This window comes from Thunnus thynnus, chromosome 17, assembly GCF_963924715.1.
Source record: "Thunnus thynnus chromosome 17, fThuThy2.1, whole genome shotgun sequence".
Classification (NCBI taxonomy): Eukaryota; Metazoa; Chordata; class Actinopteri; order Scombriformes; family Scombridae; genus Thunnus; species Thunnus thynnus.
Window position 1 is genome coordinate 26,918,565 of NC_089533.1, and position 23,131 is coordinate 26,941,695.

Consider the following 23,131-nt stretch of genomic DNA (forward strand, 5'->3'; position numbering starts at 1 on the left):
TTAACTCAAACAAACATATCTTACAAATAATTGCAGAACAGAACGCTAATAGATTTTTAATATCTTCTAATACTGTGCATATAATCACCAGGTATGATTTTAGTTTCTATATAGTTTATGTGTGTAAAATTGCTGCAGTGAACATGACAGTGCTGTCAGGCGCATTGCAGACACCACAGTATGGAGGACCACAAGGGTCACGGAAATAGTAATAAAGCATTTCATTATTAATAACTAATTGTACAATTAAGAAGAGGAATTAAAAAAAGGATTTACAAATGAAATAATTATCCATCAATACATTGTTCAAATTAAAGAATGATTTGCAAAAGCAACTTGGAAATAGTCAATAAAAACATCATTTGAAAATAAATTAACGAATTCCTAAATAAAAAATTTAATTTCAAAATCTATTTGAAAATGCAGTTTTAAAAAGAGAAATAAATAACTGAATTTGTAAACTGAATTAAGAATGCAGCTTATAATCAGGCATTTAAAAGGGCGATTCCCTTTTCCCAATTGCATTTCCATTGCTGCTTTTCCTTTTCCTATTCGCTATTGGCAAATCCAATAGCGAATTTAAATCACTTGTCCTGTTTTCTCCTTTGACAAAATATCAGAAAGCAATAACATGGGCAGAGCAGACAATTACACTGAGCCTGATAGCATCCTGCTACACAACACAAGAGCCACAGATTCTGAACAACAACCCACATTAGCTTTCCTGCTAAAGTCTCCGTCTTATCTAACTTACAGACAAGAACACGTCTTGTCCTGAACTTTAGCTTGTTGACTGAGCCACCAATCAAACATACACCAGGGAAACGTGCATTGCTAATGTCAGTTAGCAATGCACATTAGTCTGGTTAGAATCTGGTTTGGATGTTGTCTTAAGAATCCCTGTGGCCCAATACATTTGACATAGTAGCCAAATCATGTAATTACAACTCCCAGGACAATCGCATTATGCACGTTAGCCCAAAAATCAGTTTTCCCCACACACAATCATTGGAAAAGAAGTGGCTGTAAAATGGTGAATACATTTTTTTTTGAGCCAAACAACTTCCGCAAAATGATTTATTTTATTATCAGAATTTGATCCATCCAGTCCATAAACATTTGGAAAGTCTAGAAGAGCCACACAATAAAAATATTTTATCCCCATTCAAGTGAGCAAGGAGCCAACAGGAAGTTAGCTGGGTTGGTCAGCAGAAGTCTCTAGTGTGCATGGTCCATGGCCATGTTCCTTTCTTTCCTACACTGAATGTCCACACTCCCCGAATCTTGAATCAGTATGAAAACTCATTGGGCCCTACAAACAAAGTACAAACAAAGCTCCGACTGTTTGGTATTTTCCTGACCTTGAAACTCACTTTGCCTGTCTGTGTGGTACATTGGCACAGAGCACAGAGTGCACAGTGCACAAGTGGAAGAAGGTAGAAGAAGGCAAACAGGTAGGAGGCTCAAGCAGCAAATAAGAACCACATCTGTTTCTGGTGCAATGTCAATCAGCTGACAAAATTTTATCAACAAGAGCAAACTAAATACTTGCTGCAATTGTTTGGCAATAACCAATCAATGTTTGAAATATAAAAAAGTTATTTCAGTTAAATACTCTCTAACCAAAATCGGCATAGAAAATAGCATTTAATGTGGTTAAGGCAGGAAAGTCAGTAAATCAGTTAGCATTGCTCTGTAAATGAATTTGGGTGATTCTTGCTATATCTGTTGTCCACAGCTGCTTTATACTGTATGAGAAGCCTCTCCATTGTTGATACATCTGCAGCATGTGATTAGAGAAGTGCCAGAGCATAGTGCCATTACGCATGGCCATTCACCATGTTTACCTCGATAAAACCACCTGATGACATCAGGTTGCTAGAGACATCAGGTTACCAGGGCTCATCATACTCGCTTTTCTAGCTTTCTTTTTAGCAAAAAGTTGTGATAACAACTATTTCGGTCACTTTTCATGTGAAGAAATGAGTGCAACACTATGAACCCCTTGCAGGAGAGGCAGTCTGAAAATGTGCTCCATTATCCCCATAGTTAAACAATACTGTATCTTTCCCCCTCTCTATGATGGCGGGCTTCTCACTCTGCCTTTGATTGTGGCTATTTGCAAAAACTACAACAAACACATTTGATTTATGTCAGACAGTACAATGTACAAACCACTTCTTTTGAGCATAACCTGACTCTTAGTCACCAGTATGTGCAAAGCATTATCAAAATTCTGAGCTGTTTTGTTAGGTAAACCTTAGCAACCTTACTCCACTCATCAACATCTGGTCATAACCATGGGGGATAATTGCTTTTGCCTCAAATAGAAATGCCATTGTCAAGGGCATGTCCAGACAGCAAGAAAGATTCATCCAAGCCATTCACATTATCTGCTGGCTCAAATTGTTCTACCTAATGAGAACTGTAACGGCAGATTTTACTTTCTCAAATAATCAAGCTGGAAAGCCAACCTATAAACAAACACTAACTTTTGTGAGGGCTGAAGAGTTGCAACTATTTGGCATCGTCAGATGGTTCTGAGGGATTTAAAGTTAGTAAAAAGTAACTGATACTCTAACTCTCTTCACATGTGACCAGGGATTAGTGATGGCGTCACATGTGGAGCTCCTCTTAGGAGTTCTGCAGGACTTGGGGAATGAGGAGCTCAAGCATTTCCAGTGGCTCTTGAAGCAGACTGGCATTGTAGAAGGCTTCCCAGGCATCCCAAAGAGCTGGCTGGAGGAAGCCGACAGGCAGGACACTGTGGATCAGATGGTGCAAACCTACAGCCTTCCTGGAGCTCTGCGAATCACAGTGGAAGTTCTTAAGAAGATCGGCAGGAATGATTTAGTGGAGCATTTTCCAGAAAGTGATTCTACACCCAATGGTAAGTCCTTGAAAGATCTCCCCTGCCAAGTTAATTTCACATTAGCCATCTGCTAATGTGAAATTAACTATAGGATAGAATTTTTACAACTTAGATTTACATTATAGGACATTAGCTGGAACAAAGCCAAAACCCTAACCCCTAACAGCAATTGCCTGAACAGTTTAGCAACTGGCATGGTGGGCGTAAGCTTTGGATTTCTCCACATGCTGCAGTGGTGTATCTAAAGAGTTTGAAGGGTGGTGCCTTTTATTCTAGCAGTCACAAAACAAAAAAATGCAAGAGCAAAGTAGGAATGTAGTGAACTGTATGTTTATCTGCACTAATGAAAGCTGCAAATGTTAGCATGCCCAGCTAAGTAGTTTACCACCTAGACTAGTAACCTAAAGTTATTTCCAAAGACAAGGGGCATAACATTGGATAACTACATTATTTTGTAGGGGTACAGGTTACAAAATAGGTTACTTGTAGTAAGTATACATTCTGGTTCAGGACTGGAACATCCAAACTGTAGGAGCCAAGATGCTAGTGTATCAGCGTTTAGAGTAACAGTAACAATATAGCTCTGTCCTGCTCTTCAGTCGTTTTGGAGAAGTCCACCCAAACTTGTGGTAGATAGTATTAAGTTTGAAATAAATGCAATTATTTTACAGGGTTCTCATTTTAAATGATCTTAGAGTTTAGCAGCTGATAAAACCTGCTAGAGACAGTCATTATTTCAGCCAACAAAATCCATGGTTGCTGGCTAGAAATGTGGAGTTTAACATCCATTGTCTCAAAAGTTACTGCAAATTTCAAGTGATAAATCTGCCACCGTCAGGAACTAAGGAGGGCGGATCATAGTGATTGGTCAACTGAATAATTTCAGTACCTGGTTTACCATCATTATGAGCAAAAAGGAAGGCCTCTCTAAACTTCCTCTCTCTCTCTCTTTTCTATCTCTGCCTTTCTCTCTCAGAGGATGCCACTGACATTAAAGACACCTCAGAGAACACAGAAGCTTCTTCCATTCAACAGGCACAGGCAGTTCTTCCTCACCCTCCTGCCCCTGGTGCTCAGGCCGAAGGTAAAGTTATTTCAGTTTAGAGTTTGGCCATTTAGCAGCTGTTTTAATGATTTCATCTATGCGAAAAAACAAAGCTCTTGTGTGCCGCTTTGTTTAGCACTGGATTCCTGGGGGGGAGCAGGACAGTCTGTGGCGGATAACTTTTTGGCAACAAGAAATTTGCAAATACTTGCAAATACTTACATTATCTGCTCAGATGTAATTTATGCCAGCACGGACTGTTCACACCTACAAACTTGCCCACTACATGTGTAGAACATGTCCATGAATGCAGACACCCAGTGTAGTATGTACAGAATCACATGTTATTGCACTGTCTGCCCTGCTGTCCATGTCTTTTTTTGCGTACAGTCAGATCTTTATGATATCATGTTTCTCCAGAGTCATAAATTTTCCATAATGTGCAAAAGCTGAAATCCACTACTTTAACAGACAGATGAAACCAGCAATGGTAGAATCACTGGTCCTTAGTTTCACCACAATAAACTGTTGGAAACATAAGTATCATGGATGCATTCATGTTTTTTGCTGGAATCTCCAGTTTGCTCTAGTCCACACCACCGCACTGGGTGTTTTATGAATTTTTACTGTTCCCCTCAGATTTTTGTCCTAAACTAGTAGGTTAACATTTGTTACAATTTGTTGGCTGATCTGATTGGATCTCAGTGATGAACTGAAATTTTGCGGATCTCAAAGTTCTGTCAAACAGTGATGAAGTTCATAATACAAGTATCTGACATGGCTGGTGCAGGGACAACCAATGCATCACATTATTTTGAATTAGCCCTATAATATTAGTGTTTTTATTCCCGGCTATGCACAGAATTATTTTAGTTGTTAGTTCTTTTTTTTTTTTTTTTTAAATAATAGTGTAACAGATTTGTAGCACCTATAACAAGATAGGTTTTCTATAGTGTTATAAGCATTTGTTCAGTTGGTAGCTAGAAAAGTGGGGGCTAGTCAAACCTCATTCCTATAAAATGAAATAGATATAATAAATTTGCATATAGAAAATGCTTTGTAGAAAATGTAAAACCACCTGGACTATACATTATTTTTTCATTGTTTTTTTAAATAAACATAACATAAAACTTTTATATTGAACAAATCAGTAACTGTTCACTGGCAAGGCAAAATGTCCATTCTGAACATATATGCTTAATGGGAACATTCTTCATTTGTTTACCTACAATATCCACTCTTGTCATTAAAGCAAAACAAATGTTGTTTTGGTTATGTTTAGGTCATTCAAAGAACTTGGGTTAGGTTGGAAAAACTGTGGTTTTGGTTAAATATAGAGAAAGATGGCTCGATTTTAACTAACTTGAAGTGAAAAAAAATCAGTATATTGCCAAACCACAATCTTTCCCTAACCTTATCCAAGTGTTTTGGTATCCTTAAGTATAAAAACATGGACACAGTACATCAACCCCGGTCCTGTGTTTTGTACACCCAATCACCCACCCTGACCTCCTCCCTATGACTTCACTGCAGCATGAGGATGTCACACTGCCATGACTGTTTTGGACATATGATGCCAGTGAGCATAATGTAGGCAGCAAACATATTTTCTCCATCTCCATCAAATTAATAGTGTGTAAATGTATTTTATAGGACCAAGGAAATGTGAATCCCTAAGAATTTCTGCTAGATTGAAGAATGTGACTTCTAACACCAACAAATCTGATACAGATTTGTTGGTGCAAAGACCAAAGCCTCCACGACCCATCACATCATACCAATGCATGCTCCAGTCAAACCTCCAGAACAAGTTCATGTGTATACCAGAGGGGTTGTCAAAGCAAAAGGATAAGAAACTCCTGGACGCTATCTACACAGAGCTATACATCATAGATGGGAATGATATGGATGTCAACAGGCAGCATGAAGTCAGGCACATTGAGATGACATCAAGAAAGCCAGAAAGAACTGAGAGATCAATTCAGCACAATGACATTTTCAAACACCCCTCTGGAGAAAACATACCAGTAAGAACAGTCCTGACCAGTGGGATTGCAGGAATCGGCAAAACATTCCTGGTGCACAAGTTCATCCTGGACTGGGCTGAAGGAGGAGCCAATCAAGATGTGCATCTCACATTCCCCTTCACCTTCCGCCAGCTGAATTTACTGAAGGGGAGAAGGTTTTGTTTTGCAGAGTTCATTCACAAATGTATTAGGGAAACTAGAGATATCACAGAGGAAGCTCTTAATTACATCTTCACAAAACTACAGGCTTCAGGAAACACCAACTATGACAAAAGTAAATTCAAACTTCTGTTTGTCCTTGATGGGCTGGATGAAAGCCGCCTTCAGCTCAACTTCAGTGACAAGGAAGAATGTTCTGTTGATGAACCACTGTTGGTGAATGAATTGCTGGCATACCTCATCAAGGGGGAACTGCTTCCTTCTGCTCGCCTCTGGATAACCACTCGACCGGCAGCGGCCAGTCAGATCCCTCTTGACTTTATTGACATTATGACAGAGGTCAGAGGGTTCACTGACCTACAGAAGGAGGAGTACTTCAGGAAGAGATTCAGAGATGAGCAAATCGTCAACAGAATCATCTCCCACATCAAGACATCACAAAGCCTCTACATCATGTGCCACATCCCGGTCTTCTGCTGGATCACTGCTTCAGTTCTGGAGCAAATGTTAGAGGAGGATGAGAGAAAGGAAATTCCTCAAACTCTGACTGAGATGTATACGAAATTCCTGGTGTTTCAGATCAAACAGACTGCACTAAAGTATGACACAAATGAACACATCAAGATCATCAAGTCACTTGCAAAGCTGGCTTTCCACCAGTTGGAGAAAGGCAATCTAATCTTTTATGAGACAGACTTGAAGAACAGTGGCATTCATTTAAGCAAAGCATCTGTGTACTCAGGGGTGTTCACACAGCTCTTTAAAGAAGAGGATGGGCTGAATGAGAACAAGGTGTTTTGCTTTGTACATCTGAGCATTCATGAGTTTTTGGCAGCTGTTTTTGTGGTCCTGTCACTCTTTAATGACAGCAAGAATGTGATGGCTGCACCGCAAACACTTCTCCAACATCTGCAGATGGTTCTCAGAAAGGCATCTGCAACAGAGATCTGTATGAAAGCTGTGGATGAAGCCTTGCAGAGTCCGAATGGACACCTAGACCTGTTCCTTCGCTTCCTCCTGGGCCTTTCATTGAAGTCAAATCAGGATCTCTTACAAGGCCTGCTGAAACAGACAAGAGGCAGCACAGAGACCAACCAGAAAATAGTGCAGTACATCAAAAAGAAGATCAGGGAGAATCCCTCACCAGACAGATGCATCAATCTATTCCACTGTCTGAATGAACTGAAGGACTATTCTCTAGTAGCGGAGATCCAACATTACCTGAGAACAGGAAGCGTCTCCACAGCCCATCTCTCTCCTGCTCAGTGGTCAGCCCTGGTCTATGTGTTACTGTCCTCTGAAAAAGACTTGGATGTGTTTGACTTGAAAAAATACTCCAAATCAGAGGAGGTTCTTATGAGAATGCTGCCATTGGTCAAAATCTCAACAACTGCACTGTAAGAACTTGTTTTAAATTATTTAAACACATGCATGAATTATATTTGTAATACTTTATGCACCAACATTATTTTGTGGAATTTCCTATCCCACTCTCTCTAATTCTAAAAACAGACTCAACCATTGTGAGCTCTCACACCTGTCTTGTGAAGCTCTGGCCGTGGTTCTCAGCTCGCAGTCCTCCAGTCTGAGAGAGCTGAATTTAGGTAACAACAACCTTCAGGATTCAGGAGTGAAGCTGCTCTGTGCTGGATTGGAAAGTCCAAACTGTAGACTGGAAACTCTCAGGTCAGTATTCCTGAGTCTAGTCAAAAGATGTGCAGGATTATATCAATTTACAGAACGTCAAGCCTTGTTCTGTTTACTACAGTATTTTATCCACTCCCCTGAAGTGCTTTACATGACTGTTGTTTTTTGATACTACCAATAAGAGGCATCAAAGTCAGAAATAATTCAAATCCTACACACAATGGCTTTATGTAATTGAAATTTTGCATTCAGTTGTTTCTCTAACTTACATGTGGACAATAAATTCACTACTGCAAATACTGCAATTAAAGCACTCTGTTTAGGCCAATACATGATTGCCTAAATTGATTGCTCCCCATAATAATTCAACTTACACAAAAAGAAAGTGTTACTTGTGCTATCCAGAGAAAATTATGTTGTATGTATGTTATGCAGTTTTGCCTCTGGAAAAAAATCTCATGAGATCTCCTAATGATAGCTTCTGTACTCTCATCAATTTTATACAGTACATCCAGTTTTGTATATGTATTTTGTAAGATTACAGTGCAATGTCATTTAATTAACAAAGTAATGTGACCTTGCTCTTTGGTGTAAAATTACAAATTTGAAACATGTTCTTGATAAACAATGGACATCAAAGCAAAAGAGTCAGAAAAAAATTAGGGGTATCATCCAACTTCAGAGCTAAGAAGAAAATAGACAAGCATTAATGATACACTGCCACCTGCAGGTTGTCAAGCTGTCTGGTCACAGAGGAAGGGTGTATTTCTCTGGCCTCAGCCCTAAGCTTCAACTCCTGCCATCTGAGAGAGCTGGACCTGAGTGACAACCCAAAACAAAAGATGCCATATATAAAAAAGGGACCAAGGCCTCTCCAACAAAGTTCTCCACAATTCTATACATCGTACAGTATATTATTATTATTTATTCATTAATAATTTACACTTACTTAGTTGGCTTTATAAATGCGTGCATTATCAGGATTTAACGAAAATGCTAAAATGTAGGAGGGTTATAATTTGATTAGCAATGTAGATGTACCAGGCATTCAATGCCAATGCAGCACTATGATTAATAATATTGTGTTTTTGTTTTTAATTGATTTTAACCTGCAGGATGTACTTACTTTTGTAGAAATGGTGTATATAGTTATGAAACCACATGCCTGAATCAAACCATTGTAGTTTCATAACAATGTTACATGCTATATAATAGAACAGTTATTGCTCTACAGTACATTTGCTATACTTTTTCTATGTAGTATGCATATAGCATTTCTATTAGGTGTTTTTTTAATTGCCAATTTTTCTCTTAGACGAAGATACTGTGAGCTAACAGAGGCATGCTGTCACAATGGGTGCCACTCCTCCAGTCTGAGACAGCTGGATCTCAGTAACAACAACCTGCAAGATTCAGGAGTGAAATTGCTCTGTGCTGGACTGGAGAGTCCTCACTGTAGACTGGAAACTCTAAGGTCACTTCACTTTATTTAATACAGTTTTTGTTACTATGTTTCTGTTTCCATTACATCTCTGAAGATGAATAATAATCTTGTTAAAATGTCATAACTCAAGCCAAATGCTATCAGGTTGAGGAAAACCAATTTCAAGCAAAAGAATTCTTACTAATTATTCTTCAGGCTCAGTTTGTGTAACCTGTCGCAGAGAGGCTGTGAAGCTCTGGCCAAGGTTCTCATTTTCAAGTCCTCCAGTCTGAGAGAGCTGGACCTGAGTAACAATGACCTGCAAGATTCAGGAGTGAAGCTGCTCTGTGCTGGGTTGCAAAGTCCACACTGTAGACTGGAAACACTTGGGTCAGTATTCCTGAACCTTTGCTTCTACATAGCAATAATCTTATCAGAATTCCAGCATGAAAGTGATGAAGTCCATGGACTTTTTTTCATGTGCTCTCTGCAGGTTATCAGGCTGTCTGGTCAAAGAGGAAGGCTGGGCTTCTCTGGCCTCAGCTTTGAGCTCCAACCCCTCCCATCTGAGAGAGCTGGACCTGAGCTACAATCATCCAGGAAACCTGGGGGTGAGCCTGCTCTCTGCTGGTCAGGAGGATCCGCGGTCGAGACTGGATACTCTCAGGTATAAACAGTTCTTTCGCTGATTCCCTCTACAGAGCTTCCTGGTAACACAATAAGTTGCTCAGTTTTGGAGATCCTCAGTTCATGGTCAACAGTGGTTGATTTCTAGTGGAAGCAAATGTTAGCTGTGATTGTGTTAGTCTCATTTATTGTTAACATTCATTGCTTTACTCTTCTCAGAGTTGAAGCACTTCCTGTGTGCTTCAAAGAATGATTGTGCTTGAAATGAACTAGTTTGTACATAGTATCATTTGACCATGCCTAAAGGATAAAGTTTTGCCTACCTGTTCTGAATGGCCACATGAGGTGGGGCAAAAAGCTTGCTATCATGTATAATGTATGATTTTACATAGCATGCCAGCATTCTGGATTCAGAGGTGCGACGTGTAACACAACAGCTTCAGCTCCTTTTCCCACCAAGTCAGCTGTACCTTTTATACACACAGTCGATGTGGCTCTGTGACTACCCAGCTTACTGGCGGAGCAACTCTGCCCCCCCATTCTGTGTCCATACCCTTTATACAGAACAGTGAGGCGGAATAAAGGTACAGCATTCCTGCCTTGAACAGGCTGTAAGAAAGGGGCTCTTGTCTGAAGTTGCAATTTGAGAATTATATTCAGAACCATCTTTTCCCTGGCTTTGAACCAATAGCAAATACATGAGCAAGCTTGTGTTTAAAGGAGAGCTGGTTCAAGTTGCTGTTTTTTTTTGCTTCAGTGTTGATCATGCTGGAGAATTCAGGATCTTGCCTGGGCCAAGGAAATGTGAGTTCTTCTCCCCCCTCACCTATTCTACTATCCTCACTCTACCCTTCCCATCCTCTACCCATTTGTTCCATCTGTTGCGTGGCCTTTCTATGCACAGTCCTGATGTCCTCACTACTGGTTGCATATAATGTATCATCAGCCATCTATAACTTGAAGATTTACATTTGTTTTATGTTGATCCTAGAACATTTAAGGCCTTTGGCTTACATCTTGTTGATTAAGAATCTTGTTAATATTCAGAGACATGCTCACAATATAATGCTAACAAGCTGATGTTTAGAAGGTATAACATTTCAGGGTATAACCATTTCCCCCATCTTAACATTTGCTAATAAGCACTGACTACAAAGGGCTGATGGGAACCTCATTAGTGTTGCAGTTATTTAAACCAAATATTGTTTCAGTTCATCCTGAGGGGCATTCTATCCAATTTCACTCAAAACCACAAATGTCAGCATGGTGGAAAAAAGTCAAAAGTTACCAAAGCCATCAAGATACATCATCTGGAAACCATGAATGCCTGTTTAAAATGTTGTGCCACTTGGTAGCAAATTTCATGGCAACCAATCCAATACTACTGAGACTGCTTTGTGTGGGGTAGGAACTCATTCCCAAATTGATAGGAACAATCTAGCTTTTTGTAGCACGGATCTATTGCCTCATACTTAGAAGATGACTCCTCAAACTCATTAGCACACGTTATATCCTGTTAAAGCCAGGAGAGCAAAACAAAGATACAAGCCTGAGGATTTTTCAAAACCTTAGCTGCACTTTATTTGTTACCTAATCTATTTTCAGATTTTCAGGATTAGAATTTCAGTGATGACCACACCACCAGGCCTGTGTTCAAACCAAAGAATAATTCCATTTTTATATATGGGTATGAAACATGGGTATGAGCAATTTAGCCACTGAGCACTGGTTGAGATTGTAGTTTGATGTAGAGTTCAGCGGCCGAAGGCATGCAGCATAGGCCTCTCACCTCTGTACCCCTGCAGCATCCATATTAGGTATACAGTGTAGTGCCTTTTATATATAGTGCCCCCATTTTATGATGATGCAAGCAATACATAATGATTTAGTGAATTATTTGGGCAACTTTTGGACAGATTGCCATGAAATGTGATACATATATCCATGGAGTCCAGGGGTGAATCTCATTGGCTTTGGTCATTAATGAGTTAATGACTTCTCATCTACCACCACCAACAGGTCAAATATTTCACTCATCCAGTCAAATATCTCAGCATCTACGTAGCAGATGGACTGGCACAAATGATGCCTATGGTAAACATCATACCAGCTATATATCAGTGTGAGAATGTTAGAATGCTGACGTTAGCATTTATCAGTGTGCTTCAGTGCACAGAGCCACTAGCATGGCTGCAAGTTTTTGGCTTGTTAAGAAATGGCAGCCACCACATATGCCTGCCAGCCATAGATACTGCTGTCCCTGATTTCCATGCAGCTTTTAAGAAGTATGTTGGCTTTGACAGCCTGAAAAAGAGCTTTCAGCATCTTACAGTGAATCTTATCCATCCCTTACCTCTTGGCACAAATTAGTTTTTAACTCTATTGTCACCTCGGGCGGGGAGAAAAGAAATCAAATGTTCAAAATCCAAGGAAAACGTGATCCTGAAAATAATCCTCCTTAGCCCCAATAAAATCTCTTGTCATTTCAAATGGAACAACTAAAATAATTAGTCTCTAATTTCCAGTTTAAGGTCCACTTAAACTTGAGACAGTGTCTTTTTTCTCCTGCCAGATGCCTGTGAACTCACACTGGACCCAAACACAGCACACAAGATGTTCCTCCTGTCTCAAGACAACAAACAGATGACAGTAGCAACAAAGGAGCAGCCATATCCTGATCACCCAGAGAGGTTTGAAAATAGACGTCAGGTTCTATGTACAAATGGCCTGACGGGGCGCTGTTACTGGGAGGTGGAGTGGAGAGGACCAGCTTTTGTTGGAGTGACATATAGAGGGATCTGCAGGCAAGGACGGGAGGATGGCTCTCTGCTTGGTTGGAATGACAAGTCCTGGTGTTTAGCCTGCAACAAGAGCACTGCTTGGCACAACGGGAAGGGCACAGTCGCATCTACAACTTCCTTCCATGGTCCCAACAGAGTAGCAGTGTATCTGGACTGGCCTGCTGGCACTCTGTCCTTCTACAGAGTCTCCTCTGACACACTGATCCACCTCCACACCTTCCAATCCACTTTCACTGAACCACTCTACCCTGCATTCAGGGTTTGGGGGACTTCTTCCTTTGCATTATTGTGCACTCATTAGTGACTAGAAACTGGTGCAGACAAAAGCTATGAAAACTAGTTGTAAAAATTGAAAAATGACTAAATGAAATGAGTAAAACTTCATTATAGCTACTTGAGATAGTGAATTTTTAGATCGTCTTTTGGTTTCAGTCATTGACAGTGTCTCCCCTTAAGCCTCCATAACATGTTGAGTGCCTCTGGGTTCTCTCAATCACACCATACGCAGACCAAGGATGTGCAGAGAGCCCAGTATTTGTATTTGTATCTATTTTTGTTGTGGCAGGAAAATTATTTATATTTGTATTTGTATTCAAATAAAATGGAAATAGGTGTAAAAATCCATTTTTTGTTTTTATTACACTTTTAATTTTAGGATATTAAAGTGCTGAAATAAGTGTTCGTGAATAAATTATCTTATGAAGGAGGTCCCCACAGCCGATCTCAAACTCAAGTCTCCCAGATCATAGATGACTGCGCTGAGTACTGAGCTAATACCACATGCACTGCAAATGTACAGACAGACCTCTACTTATTTATACACCCATAACTCAGAGACAGCACAGCATATAACATGTAGAGAAGAACTTCAAAGGTGATTAATGCTTTGCACCTTTCATTTATGGCCTATTTTTTACAACCTAACTTTGTGGAAAGGAGAATGGGAACAACAGGTTATGGAGAGTCCCTTGAAAGCACCTTGCTTGTGTCAGTGGTTCAGCTTTATCTCTGGGGAACACCCCCAACTCTGGGGGTGATGTCCAAATAAGGAAATGTGTGTCATGTCGCAGGTGGATGTGACTCCCCTCGTTGAGACATGCTGATAGATGTAACAGCGGAGCAGAGGAGAGAGACTGAGATAGTGGTGTAACCAACCTAAAAACTGGTATTTGACATGTTTTTTTTCTTCCCGAAAACAAATAATTTTAAAAATATTTGTATGAAATAAATGTTTGTGAAAAAACAACTATTTGTGCTTTGCTGAATAACATATTTGTATTCGGGCACACCCCCAATGCACACAGTGTTGCATTTCATTGTTACAAGGACAGTATTCTCCTCATAAAACCCAGTAACCTCTCTCATCTGTCCTGTCTGGTTGGGCCTAGATGTCAAGAAAATGTGAGAGACTTTTATAAATTTCCTTTAATCCAGTTCTGAGGGGGTTCTTATTGGCCCAGAAAACTTGCATGCACAGATCAAGCCATATCTTGTTGCCATTGCTAACAACATCAAGCCTAAGAGGTACTAAACCAGTCAGGCCTCAATTTTGAGATGTAATTACCTTGAAGCTCCTCTTGGAAGAAGTTAGGATCATCATATCGTGCGAGGTTGCGATTGTAATGGTGCACTTGGTCCAGTCGTGCCAGCACTTGCTGATAGCGTACGGCATCCCTTGCCCGGCGCTCTGCTAGCTGCGCAAGGTAGTACTCCTCTTGCATGCGTGTGTGATGTTGAAGGTCACGCTCCCAGCGCTCCTCTGCCCTCTTTTTAGCAATGCGCGTAGCATTGCTTGCCAGGCGCTCCGCTCGTATCTCTGGTGGTTCCTCTGCTCTCCTTTTAGCATTGCGTGCAGCATTGCTTGCCAGGCGTGCAGCTCGTGCTTCGTCTGACTCAGCTGCACGTGCACGGCGCTTTGCCTCCCGCATCCGCTTCCGCTTGGCACGACTATCTTTAGGCATATTAGCATCAGTAAAGGTTGTCTGCAACAAAAATTAGATGTCACAGTCAGTGGTTAAACTCTGACTCTGAAAGCACACTAGGCTTGGGTGGTATCACAGCATATTTATCTTATTTCTTTCTTTTTTTTTTTTTTTTTTAAACACAAATACCGTCATATACCATATACTCCAGTGAAATGTCAGGAAGGTATTAAAAAATAGATACCACCCAAGCCTTATGCACACTACTGTCCATGTTCCACAGTGGAAGATGAAACTGATGGTTATAATCACACTTCAAATTGCTTACATACGGTCAGTTGAAAATTTTATGTGTTAACACTTACCAGACAGCCATACTAATTATTCAGAATTTCAACTTCATACAGAGCCCTCTAGAATCAGCAAAGGTGGTCTGCAACAAAGATTAGATGTGTAAAGTTAAGTGCATTGAGCTGATAAAACCTGTAACTCTTCACTTTAAGTAAAATAACAAATGCAGGACTTTTACATTTACTTACTTTTACAGTGTTAATAGTTTGATTATTAATAGTTATATTTTACTTAGAAAAAGGTTGACAAAACCAACATTCCCAGTTAGAGAAAGTGGGCCTTCGTTATAAACAGATGATAAACAGTGCAGATTATGCTTCAAAACACTGGGGAAATACACTTTTTCAGTTGCGTCGACTCATCATGCAGGCCGACGTGTTTGAATTAGGCTAACTGGTGAAATCCACTGCAAGGCTGGGATCCTCCCAGTGACACTGGCAAGTAATGGCACCTCAGTGGCAGTTAGTTGCACCTCACTGGCAGCCCTTGGCAGTCTGTCGGCAGTTGAAAGACTTGCTGTAAATTAGGATGGGGACAAATTTTATGCCTTTATTACATGGACCGCGTAGATGTGACAAGAAAACAGAGGGAGATGCAACAAGAGTCCATTGATGGATTCGAACTGCTGACATTTGGGCAGCAAGTGTCTTAACCAGTAGGCTACCGGAACACACAGTACTCTTTCATGTAATGCTTTAATATTCATTTTATACCACTTCACCATGTCAATGTCAGTTGTCACGCTACTGCTGTCACAGTCAAATAAAATTGTGAGAACAACGTGAAGTCAACTTTTTTTCTGAATTTTATTTTTTATGTATAAAGTAACCTACATGTTACTAACCTTATGTTTGCTCAATTATGCTTAAACCTTTGTTTATGCAATTAAGTGTACATAACAATTTCACTCTTACATTAATAAAACGGAGGATTAGTAAAGAGTGTATTTTTGTACCTTTTTATTTCAAAGCAGGCAAATCATAACCTCCTGGGCAGAAGAAATAACATAAACAAGTACAATACAAAAAAGTAAAACAGGGGACGGGAGGAGCCAAGATGGTGCCAGTGTGAGACGCTTTCTGCACTGGCAAATCTTTTTTCGTTCAAAGCTTGAATTTGTTTGCCCAAGAACAAGAACTATGTAAGTAGTTTTTCTTTTCGTTAAGAACAATGCGTTGAGGTTGGTTTCTGAATCTTTGACCCATCTTGACCTTTTTTTTCCTCGATTTTTTTCTATCGGACTTTGCCTACAACAAGCTAACACTGTTAACCATTGGCTAACCATCGTCTGCTTGCTAGCTTGGTATCCCAACCTTCAGAAAATAACTCACCCCGCTGACATGTCGATTAACATTACTGGGGAGAAAATGTAAGTGGAAGGGGCAATGGAAAATCTCCATTGGGTTTGTGACTATGCCAAACAGCATACTGGGGCTATTGAAGAAGTCTAAAACTCTCATAGCAATATCCCACTGAAAAAGGCACAACGCCATGAGGATCCCTCCAATGCTGCTTGCTGAAATTAATGAGATTTCTGAGTCGCAGCGCTGATTTATGGAGAAACTGGAATCCATAGAGGAGACCGTTTTTCCAAAACTTGAAGAATATCCAACTCTTTCTGTGCAAGCTGCAGAGAAGAAGGTAGGGGGTTGTCATAAGGAGTGGATCCTTTGGAGCTGCAAATTAATACTTTGTCTACTGAAAATAAGAAGTTAATGGAAAAAATGAATGACATGGATTCCAGGCCCTGGAACTTGAAGATCTCCAGGGTTCCCAAGTGTGAGGGTGAAAATGTTCAAATGACTGTAACTGATCTTTTCTCCCATGTTTCTCCTGGGCTGATGTTAAAAACTCTAAGATTCTCAAGCAGAAAAAAATAAAGATGTTGGAGGACTTAACTCAGCAGGTGAAGGATGAGCCAAGCTGTGGCCACTGGTGGAGGAAACAAAACAAAAGAGCAGTGGTCTATTTGCTATCATTGCTGGTAAGAAGGTCTCTGTAGAGGACTTGACATGAAGTGACTGTATGATTAAGCAGAAGCAGTTGTTTGGGGAAAGTTAACTTTAAAGCATGTAGGCTGTCTAATAAGCTACATATTTTCTTTCTTTTTCTGAAAACGAAAGATGGCATGAGGATAATTTTTGGTCTTTACTTTTTATGGAGGGATAGCTTTAAATCTTAACTTTGTTCATACATTCCTGGGAGTATTTGCATTATCATTTACTGATAAAAAAATATCTATGTAAAGTATCGATCTATGGAGATATATTTTCTTTTTACCTTCTTCTAATGTGATTCAGTTTTCTCTTATTCTCTCTGGTCAGTTTCTTTACTGATTGCTTAATGTAAAAGTTGGGCTTTTGAATTCAAGTTTTGCGCATTTCTCTCAACCTTTTTCACAACAAAACCTACTGTTTGAGTAGCACTGTTTGTCTTGTCTTGTCTTGTCTTGTTTTTCTCTTAATGTACAGGGAGTATGAGATCTAACTAAAAGAAAAGCTTTATTTTTATTTTGTAGTGATCAAAATAAGGATAAGGATGTCATGAAATGCATTCTTCTTCAAAAGATTAAGCATTTTGGTGTAATCAGTGGGGAGGAAAAACTATGTTTTCTCATGGTTCTATATTTTCAAGGGGTGTTTTAATTTTGTTTCACCCTAAATTTAATGGGAGGTTTTGTATACAGATGTTTCATATGCTGGCAGGTGGATTTTAAATATGGTGAATGTATGGTTTTAATGCAAGAAACTCTAAGGTTACACTCCTTCAATTTTTGTCTTATAAAATTTTGCAATAAAGAAACAGATGTCCTTCAGCATCCATCATTACTGGCAGTGATTTTAATGAGGCTCCAGATAATTTTAACCCTGTTATATATGATTTTTGTGGTAGGCTATCCTTAATAGATACTCTAATAATTTTACACCCTCATGATCCACCTCTTTACGTGGTACGAAGCAGATTTAACACAAAAATCCTTTTTAGAATTGTGGCTTATTTCTGATAATTTGACCTCTTTTATTCAAACATGTAATATTACTGCTACTCCTTTGACAGACCTTGCTAGAATATATATTTCTTTCTCAAATTCAAATTCTACTCTTTGCAACAAACCTGGATATTGGAAATTAAATTCTTCCTTTCTACCACAATCAGCTTATTGCTCAGGTATTAGGCAAATTATTATTAAATTCCAGCCAATGTCTGAAGTTACAACAATGTTAAAATGGGAGTTATTTAAATATGAATGTCAAATTCTCTCAATATGATTTGGGCAGCAGTATTTGAAACGATCAAAACAAGGCTTATGTTGACGATATAAAAGATTTGAATGATATATTAAATATACCAACAAGTAATGAAGACAAAGAAAGGTTACACTCATTAAGGAAAAATTTAGATCCTTTTTTCCATACAAAAGCAAAAGGAGCTTTCATAAGTTAGAACATGGGGAAAGACATTCTTCTTTCTTTTTTAATCTGGAGAAAAAAATGTGATGAGGCAAAGAACATTTCTGCATTATATATTGATAACAGTCTTTCTAAGAATGAAAAGGCCATTTCCTCGTTTATCTATAACTTTTTTCACAAGTTATACACTTCCTCCTTTGACCCTCATGCTTGTCATGTTTTTTTTTTAAAGTAAAGTCATTTATCCCAAAAATCTCCAGAGAAAATTGTGAAATCTGTTAAAGTCCAACTACACTAGAAGAACTACAATCTATTATTACAAAAATGCCACAGAATAAAAGTCCCAGTCCAGATGGATTACCTTACAAATTTTATATAACCTCTTGGGAGGATTTAAAACACATTATTGGAAGTCTGTTGATTGTGCCAAAAATAATAAGTTAACTGTTTCTATGAATCAAGGCTTAATACCTCTTATTTCTAAACAAAGCGAAGATCTTCTGTATCTTGATAATTGGTGACCTATAACCTTGCTTAATTTGGACTACAATTTACTTGCTACACTGCATGGTAAAAGATTAAAATTATGTTTAGAGGAAATTATTTCTACAACGCACTCAGGTTTTATGAAAGGTCGGCACATTTCAAATAATAGGCTATCTGTCTTGTCTTGGACATTGTAGATTACCCAGAATTAATTGGTAACTTTTTGGACTTTTACAAAGCTTTTGATACCGTTGAACACTATTTTATTTTCAAGGCTTTACAATAATTTGGGTTTGAAGGGAACTTCAGGAATATCATAAGTACAATCTATACTAACATTAATAGTTGTGTATCATTAGCACACGGCACTTCTCCTCATTTTGATGTCAAACATGGGATTAGACAAGAGTGCCCTATCTCACTGTTTTTGTTTTTAATTGTTGCTGAATTTCTTAATTTGTTTACTGTCAATTGCATGAACATAGAGGGTATTAACATAGGTAACGATACTCTAACCATTAGCTAGCTGGCTGATGATACCTGTTTGTTCCTTCAAAATGAGCTTCAAGTACCCATTTTTACAGGTGCCTTAAAAATGTTTTCAATTGCATCTGGCCTCACTATTAACAAAGATCAGCGTAAAATAATGACTATACACGATTCTGATATCCTTTCAGTAAATGGTATAAAAGGTAAAAAAAGTTGTCAAATGCTTGGGAATCACTATAAACAAATCTCCAGATGAAAGAATCTCTCAGAATTTTTCACCAAAAGTTGAAAGGTCAAAATTCATTTTTAACTGTAGATTACAAAGAGACCTCTCCGTTATGGGTCGTGTTTTACTTTCTAAGGCGGAAGGTTTATCTAGATTGGTGTATCAAGTTTTGACTTTATATGTTTATCGGAATACATGTGCAGCTAATTACTCACTCTTATTCAAATTTATTTGGAAACATAAGACAGAATATGTAAGGAGGAAAACCCTTATTAGACAATATTCAGAAAACGGTTTTAATGTTTTATATTTTCAAACTATTAACAGTATATTTAAGATTAATTTGCTAAAATACTGTTTAGTCCATAATAATTCCCCTTAGTTTTTTATTCCCAATCACGTGTTTGATCAATGTGGTGGACTAAGGTTCTTGCTCTCCTGTAATATTATTTCAGGTAGGTACCTGTTAAACATGCCAACTTCCATAGACTTCCTTGCCACTTGACACATGGTATGGTCTTCTTTTTGAATGTAGAGTCTAACAACAATGAGGTTGATAATTTGATGAAATTGCTGTCTTTTGGGCAAACATTATATTCATAACATTGCTTTTGTTGTTAATAAAGTTATTAAAAAAACAAAACAAAAAAAACCCAAAATAGAACATAGTTTCGAAACAACCATCCTAAAACAGACGTGCTGCTGACCTGTCGTGAAAACAAACCAGGAAATTTGTCCCCTCAGTTGACAGCAAGTCTTTCAACTGCCGACAGACTGCCACAGGCTGCCAGCGCCACTAGGAGGATCCTGGCTTCTCTCGAAATCCACGTGCGTGAGGTTGTGGTTGCGATGGCGACAGGACGCTAGAGGAGAGGACTGACAAAGTGTGGGACTGTGTCGATGCCTGTTCAAAACACTGCAAACGTCAATAAGCCGTTCTTATTGTGAGTATCATATGTCGTGATTAATATGATTTCAAGCGGATTTGAGAACTATTTAATACAGCGTACAAGAGAAACATAACGTTACATGTATCTCATACACTCGGCTCGAACACAGTCGAGTAAGTGACTGTGTCGATGCCTGTTCAAAACACCGCAAATATCAATAAATAGTTTACAAATTGTTCTTATTGTCAGCCTTAACGTTTGTCTCATATATCGTTATTACTCTGATGTCAAGTCTTTTTATGAAATGTTCAGCCTACAGGTAAAGCATCAGGTTTCATGTTAAAGGCCAGAAACATATACAGTGTTTGTATACATCTATGTACTGTATCTCTCATCACAACGAATTTCTGTACTATCAAGCAAACTCAATCATCGATATTAGACATGAAAGTTGTAGGGACCGATAATTGTAAACGCACAGACGGAGAAAACGATCGTGTGGGCGTGGAATGGTCTATACAAGTTTGGTCAATTTGTCACAACTTTGTGGGTTTGTGAGGAGATAAGACAGCGATTAGACAGCGATAGTGAGAGATAGCGACTGATAGCTTGATGGAGTGATAATACACGCTAGTTTGCCAATACGTGGAATAAACGTACGAACACCACAAGCACTGGTCTTAAGGATTTTAGAAGCATTAAGGTTTTATTATCGTACAGCGTTTCTTCATGTTGTCACAACAAGATGGACACGCGGTTTGTTATCTCCTCTTGCATCAAAAGTCATCACATGTGAAAAGTTGTAACGATCAAAGCTCCAGGTGTCGAATCCCGCACGAGTGCTCCTTTTTTAATCCACGAGTCCAGACTCCGATTTCCCCAATGAGGACCAAAGACGAAGTAATGGGATTGTTTATTTCCTGGTTAGTCCACAATGGGTCCTAACAAGCCACGCCCAGGACACATCTTTGTCAGGCACGCGGACGTCACCAGTTAATTTAAAGACCAGTCAAACTGTTACACTGGTGAGCACGTCGGGACAAATTTCCAAATAGGCGTTGTGTGCATAAACTGACTATATATTGGGAATGTATATAGTTACTTTGTCGCCTGAAAAAGTATTAAAACTTAATAAAATTAGCGTTTGTATTGTGTTTGAGTTTAATGAAACAAAATTGCAAGTGAGGAGCAGAGCTAATGCTAACAGAGCCAGCCACAGCAAAATAATCAAACGAATCACCAAGGTAAGGAAATAGAGAACGGATTTGATTAGCGGAGGTATTTTGCCCGCGATAAGTAAATTAGTATGGTAAACTTACCATACGCTGGGGTGCTGTTCCTGTATCCGGTCGTGGTCATTGACTTCAGTGAAGTGAAGAAGAGTTTGGTTGTAATTTGATTGTATCCACCAGCATCCAGCAGGAAAAGCGAACTGCAGTCAACTGAAACGCTGCACCTTAAGGGCTGCTGCGTACGTAAATGAAAACACCGTAGAGTCAGTCCGCACAGGTCCCCAGCCGTACACCCGCCAAGTGTGGAGTCGATTGGATGAACGGTTCAAGAGATACGCGAAGGACATTCATACATACATACAAAGTCCTTCCTTGAGTAGAGAGATGTTAAGAATCGATCATGATATTCTATTTTTTGCTTCAGTGTTGATCATGCTAGAGAATTCAGGATCTTGCCTGGGCCAAGGAATTGCGAGTATTTCTCTCCCCTCACCCATTCTACTATTCTCAATCTACCCCTCCTATCCCCTACCCATTTGTGTCATCTGTCTATACGTGGTCCTGTGTCACTCCTGATGTCCTCACTACTGGTTGCATATAATGTAGTGTCAGCAATCTAGAACTAGAATCTAGATTAATATTTGTTTTATGTTGATCCTAGAACATAATTTTTAAGACCTTTGGCTTTCAAAACATCTTGTTGTGAAGAGTCTTATTCAGAGACATGCTCACAATAATACTGCTAACATGCTGATGTTTATAAGGTATAATGTCTCAGGGCATAACCATTTCCCCCATCTTAACATTTGCTAATTAGCACTAAATACAAAGGGCTAATGGGATTTCCATTAGCACTGTAGTAACATAAACAAAATATTGTTTCAGTTCATCCCAAGGGACATTCCATCCAATAGTTGTTGGGTTGTTTCACTCAAACCACAAATGTCATATCATCATAGTGGAAAAAAGTCAAAAGTTACCAAAGCCATCAAGATACATCATCTGGAAATCATGAATGCCTGTTTAAAATTTTGTGCCAATTGGTAGCACATTTCATGGCAACCAATCCAATACTTCTGAGAATGCTTTACTTGGGGTAGGAACTCTTCCCAAATTGGTAGGAACAATCTTTTTGTGGCACGGATCTATTGCCTCATACTTAGACAAGCTGACTTCTCACACTCATTAGCATACGTTATAGCCTGTTAAAGCCAGGAGAGCAAAACAGAGATGCAAGCCTGAGGACTTTTCAGAACCTTTGCTGCACTTAGAAATTCTAACCCTAAAAATAGATTAGGTAACAAACAGTGACAACCACACCACCAGGCCTGTGTCCAAACCATACAATAATTCCATTTTTATAGATGGGTACTTCGTGGCCTGTGCACACAATAAATTTCCAAATACAAAAATTCAAATGCCTCTTACTCAGTATAGCTTTAGTATAATTAATCAGAAAAGAACTCAATACTTGCACAAAAGTTAAAGGGCTATTGATTCCGCACTGGGTGCAACATGCAAATA

At 39.1% G+C, this 23,131-nt stretch overlaps 2 protein-coding genes across 7 annotated transcripts in view; one reads left to right on the plus strand and one right to left on the minus strand.

Annotated features, from left to right (window-relative positions):
* Nucleotides 1-21,903, minus strand: part of cbx1a (chromobox homolog 1a (HP1 beta homolog Drosophila)) — a 37,146-nt gene extending 15,243 nt beyond the window's left edge. Inside the window, exons 1-3 of one of the 6 annotated variants that reach the window (XM_067571231.1) lie at nucleotides 21,695-21,903; nucleotides 14,889-14,956; nucleotides 14,166-14,583 (exon numbers count right to left, since the gene is read on the minus strand). In XM_067571231.1, the coding sequence (XP_067427332.1) occupies nucleotides 14,166-14,562 (397 nt within the window). In that variant the 5' untranslated portion in view covers nucleotides 14,563-14,583; nucleotides 14,889-14,956; nucleotides 21,695-21,903. Of the gene's footprint in view, nucleotides 1-5,942; nucleotides 6,086-6,340; nucleotides 6,457-14,165; nucleotides 14,584-14,888; nucleotides 14,957-15,062; nucleotides 15,165-15,214; nucleotides 15,368-20,192; nucleotides 20,285-21,093; nucleotides 21,279-21,694 lie in introns of those variants that run through there. The other 5 variants (XM_067571232.1, XM_067571234.1, XM_067571233.1 and 2 more) reach the window with 5 other exon arrangements.
* Nucleotides 6,246-13,795, plus strand: LOC137168241 (NACHT, LRR and PYD domains-containing protein 12-like). Its single transcript, XM_067570765.1, is given in 10 exon segments — nucleotides 6,246-6,249; nucleotides 6,467-6,510; nucleotides 6,512-7,500; nucleotides 7,616-7,789; nucleotides 8,481-8,654; nucleotides 9,066-9,224; nucleotides 9,390-9,563; nucleotides 9,667-9,840; nucleotides 10,558-10,604; nucleotides 12,373-13,795. Coding segments are annotated over 10 exon segments (2,469 nt in total). The 3' UTR covers nucleotides 12,903-13,795.
* Nucleotides 21,904-23,131: the final 1,228 nt, after the last annotated feature.